Genomic DNA, 4,723 nt, shown 5'->3' with positions numbered 1-4,723 from the left:
ATTTCAGGAATATTATTTAATATTATATAATTTTAGTAAAATATTATTAAAATGTTATATTTAATATTTTGAGAATATGCCTAAAATATTATTTAATATTAAATAATATTATGCGCTTATAGGGATCTTTGGATTTCGTTTAAGATGCTCGACCGTATCAGACTACGATCAGTAGAGAGATCTGATCACTGATCACGATTGAAATTGATCGAAAGCCCTGGTCGAGGACCGTCAGAGTGTCGGCTAACTATACAACTTGGACTAGTCGCGGACCGGCAGAGCAACATTCCGTAGTTGAACTTTGACTGATTGCGCGTTCACAAAGAGCCCTTTTTATATTCGCGAGTTAGTAGTGCCGGGTGCAATCCTCGCATATGTTAATGATCTAATTTAGGATTAGGATTAGAGGTATCGGATGTGAATTGGATACTGGGGTAGGTGTCACTTGTGGTCGAAACGATATTAGTCATTTCCGTCATCGACCATTTGCCAGATATTCAATGATTTAGAGCCACATGTGTCAATTATTCTAGACAACCGTTGTTTCGGTTTGTAAGTCACTAAGCTTACTTCTTTTGTTTGTCGGGAAAGAATTCTTCTATTCGATACTTGGTTCAATATTTAATTTAACAACTCTCTCTCGAGCTAATTATTATTCTATAAAGATGTTTGTTATTCAGTCGTAACCAGTGCAACTTCCTATGGTAGAAACAGATAGTCCACAAGTAATACTTATTAAAAAATTTTATGATGACGAAAATTCTCATCGAAGAAAAGAATTGTAGAGCTCGGACGTAACACCAGTTTTCGTTTTTGTTATCTATATCTTTATGACTTTTTCTGTTAAAAACGATTTAATGAAACAGAAACTAATAAGTACATAGACAAACAAGAGTGTTGCAGCCGCAATTTCGGGATCGTTTCCAATAAAACACTTCTCTGTAATACACGAACACGCAGTGACGGATTAACCATTTTGCCGCCCCTAGGCACCAACATCTATCGCCTCCAGGTGGCTTCATTAATTTATAAATTTGATAAAAGGAAAAATGTATTAAAAAAATGATTTATACCCCTGCATTAGCTGGTAAAAGTATTCAATTATTCTTAATAAGTAATATAAATATGATATATTTTTAACTGTATATTTAAAATATTATTTCTGATAAATATGCTCGGTGTAACTCGTGCAAAAACGTTAGATTAACAAATTAAAAGTTTATCTCAACTATGTGAAAATTTTCTGTGTAAAAAGAATATATATTGTATTCATAATATCTATTATAATTTCGACCGATCATTGACGCTCTCTAATGTATGTATGTTGTACATTTACACGGTCGGATCTTAATTCTTATTTGAAAATTTTCTGTTTTGAAAACTTTGCTGCCCCCTTAAATTTGTTGCCCTAGACAAATGCTTTATTTGCCTATGCGTTAATCCGTCACTGCGAACATGTTACTTTATTATGAACGTAAAAAAATGAGAGCATACGTCTCGGATAACTAATGGTAACAATAGTAATAATGGCGGATAACGGTAGTGCTAATGGTAACAATAGTAGTAATGGCGGATAATGATAGTGGTCTGCACGCTACTATTCCAAAACCTTCTTCTAACTCGGCCAGTAACGCGCGTCTTGTCCTCTGCGGTATTGAAGGCGCACTTTAGGTATAGTAGGCCGGTTCTAAGCCTGATCCTCCGATTGGGGAGCGGGGCGCGGGATATTTGTTGGCACGGGGACAAGGGAGGGGATAGCGCGGGGAAGGTTCCAGGCGGTATCGCTGTTTATATAAACAGCGATATCATTGATACGCGCCGCCATGATGGTGTCCCTGGGGCCTGCCGCCGCCGCCGCCCTCCCCAAAATGCATTGCGGTAGCAAAAGCTCGCACCCTCCCCAAAATGCTTTCTCATAACATTCACCGAACATTATTGCCATACCATGTACACACCCGATTTTTCTGTCTCTAATTTCTATCTGTTGTACATAATTAGTATAATAGCCTTTAGAATATTATATAACCTCCAGATTATTATATAATATGATATGCTGCAAGTTGATTAAAGCGATAATTATATGGTACAATATATGTTGAAATTTTTGTCTCTTAGGTTTATAAGTTCTAATTGTTTAAGTGTATTAATTCGAATCATTATTTAAAAAATAACTTGTAACTTTTAGTAATCATTAATTTTGATGTCATGACTTGTGTTCTGCTTGAATAGAGTAACACTTTTTTTATCTTTATATTATTTTTTCTTGCTGAAATCAAATATTTAAATTTCATCGAATTATCTGTATTTGCATTATTTGGTATTTTTTACAGATAAATGGAAGCACTGCATTTTCGTGTTCAATCACAGGGGTGAGCTTGTTTATCGCATGTGCAATAAAGGTTACGGAGAATCAGAGTTGTGTTCGCCAGAAGGTATCACATTTCATCCGGAACGCAGTGTGCTTTACGTTGCTGATACTGGAAACAATCGTATCCAGATTCTTGAAAAGGATGGCACATATTTGGATAGCATCGGACCTAAAAATAAAAACACAAGAGACACTGTCAGATTCCGTAAAACTGGCCCAAGCGTGAGCACATTGAATCAACCGACCGATGTAGCTGTCACAATAACGCATGTCGTCATTGCCGATTCCGGCAATCACAAAGTAAAGGTACAATTATCATTAAAATTGCCTTAACATAGTTTGAATATTTAGGGCTATAGCATACAAAAAAACTTAAGCAGTAAGATATAAGCAGAAAGGAAATCAACATATTGAATTTGATACTGATTTTATTATGGCCTTACGGTCTCTACTGTGATTGGTCAATTCGTTTCCTGTTACGTTTTAATTTAAGTTTTTTATGTGCCATGGTTCTCATCTCCTTTTTTACTGTCGGATTAAATTTATCTCTGGATTTTCATGGAAATTTGAATTAAACATACATGTACTGCAATAAAACTGCAACCATATATTTGAAGAAATATTAAATATCAAAAGTATGCACGTGTACGTGTACGTACAGTTGATCACATCGACGTATGGTTTTATCATCAGCACGTCAGAATACGACGCGTCATCTACGATGTAAAGTCCCTAGAAGTAGAGAGTCTGGACATTCGGGATTCCGTGTGATTGGTGCACGTGACTTGGTGCTCTCACAATGGCAGCATCAATACGGAACCTTACTAACTCAGCGCGAACGGGAGGAAAATTAAAATCGAAATACATCGTACTCGGAATTTATAGTGGTATCACAGAAGTAATGATATATGTGTATTTCCTAAAAAATTGAGAAATATATTTTTGGCGAAGGTTCTATGTATACATACATATGATGCAATGTATGTAATATACATTGGCTGTGTTCTAAAATTCACTACCACTATTAAAAATCTATAGTACACATAACATGAACTATAAGGCTTTTTATTTTTAATTGAACTTCTCGCATTTTTTGCATCTCGGTTCATCTTTTCTCGTTTTCTCTTCGCATTGTATGAAAAAGGTAGAAAGTTGAACCGTGTCATTATTGTTTTTTTTTTTACTTAAAAAAAGGTTAGGAAACTTTCAGAGTAAATAATTATAGATAGAAACATCAAAAATATTATTTATTTAATTTTTATATTGATTTAGGGATATTATATATTGCTATTATTTATCATAAATTGATGTGTATTAATAAAAAAAACCATGTTACATGACGCAGCAGCCAACCAAAACACACACACACACACACACACACACACACACACACACACACACACACACACACACACACACACACAATGGCTGCGGTCACTTTGTCGCTTGCAGCGCTGTGAGCATCAATTGTTTAATATTTAATAAACAACAAGGATGAAACAATGCTTAAAGCGTTGTGATCGCCAAAGCGAACACAGCCTACAGTACACACACATATTCGTCGCCATTTTGAGAGCACTTCCGCTAAATGTCCAGACTCTCTACTTCTAGGGACTTTACTACAATGGAACCGCCATCTATCGATCCCTTCAAACATAATATTTTTAATATGACACATTTTTTTCATACGATATGCACTTTTCGAGATCAATGGCCAACCCTATATATTTCAATAAATTAAATATATACAAAAATTATAAATTCGTCTTACAATGCATTATTATTATTGTACTAATAAATATTGTAAATAAAATACAACCTTTTTGTATAGATATTCAATCATGATGGACAAATTCTTCAGTCGATCGGTGGCATCGGAACAACAAAGGGTTTATTTAGGTTAATATTATATAAAATAATGTAAATAATAATGACTCTTTTCAATTCAAATTAAAAACGGTATAAGAGCATAGGAGTCAAGCGCGGTAAATAGTGCACGATAATTATTTTCTACAATTGATTTATCGTATTCGATTATCTATGATATTTCACATTTATGATACAATTCTTACATGTTTTTGCTCCTTATTGGGCCTTCTTCAGAGATTCCGACAACAATGATACACGTTTGCATCTATTAATTCTGCATTGATGTACAATTACGTTATTTCCCTATAAGCGCATAATATTATTTAATATTAAATAATATTTTAGGCATATTCTCAGAATATTAAATATAACATTTTAATAATATTTTACTAAAATTATATAATATTAAATAATATTCCTGAAATATTAATGGATGGTTATATGTCCACTCCTAATAATATTATATGATTATTAAAAGTAACATTT

At 33.9% G+C, this 4,723-nt stretch overlaps 1 protein-coding gene across 3 annotated transcripts in view; it reads left to right on the top strand.

Moving 5' to 3' along the window:
* LOC108729847 (uncharacterized) overlaps positions 1–4,723 on the top strand; it is a 49,320-nt gene that overhangs the window by 40,406 nt on the left and 4,191 nt on the right. For all 3 annotated transcript variants that reach the window (XM_018459181.1, XM_018459180.1, XM_018459179.1), the window contains exons 8-9: positions 2,331–2,674; positions 4,200–4,267. In XM_018459181.1, the coding sequence (XP_018314683.1) occupies positions 2,331–2,674; positions 4,200–4,267 (412 nt within the window). The remainder of the gene's footprint in view (positions 1–2,330; positions 2,675–4,199; positions 4,268–4,723) is intronic.

This window comes from Mycetomoellerius zeteki, unplaced genomic scaffold (genome assembly GCF_001594055.1).
Source record: "Mycetomoellerius zeteki isolate Tzet28-1 unplaced genomic scaffold, Tzet1.0 scaffold8, whole genome shotgun sequence".
Classification (NCBI taxonomy): Eukaryota; Metazoa; Arthropoda; class Insecta; order Hymenoptera; family Formicidae; genus Mycetomoellerius; species Mycetomoellerius zeteki.
Note: the sequence above shows the minus strand (reverse complement) of the source record. Positions and strands in the feature narration are given on the sequence as shown.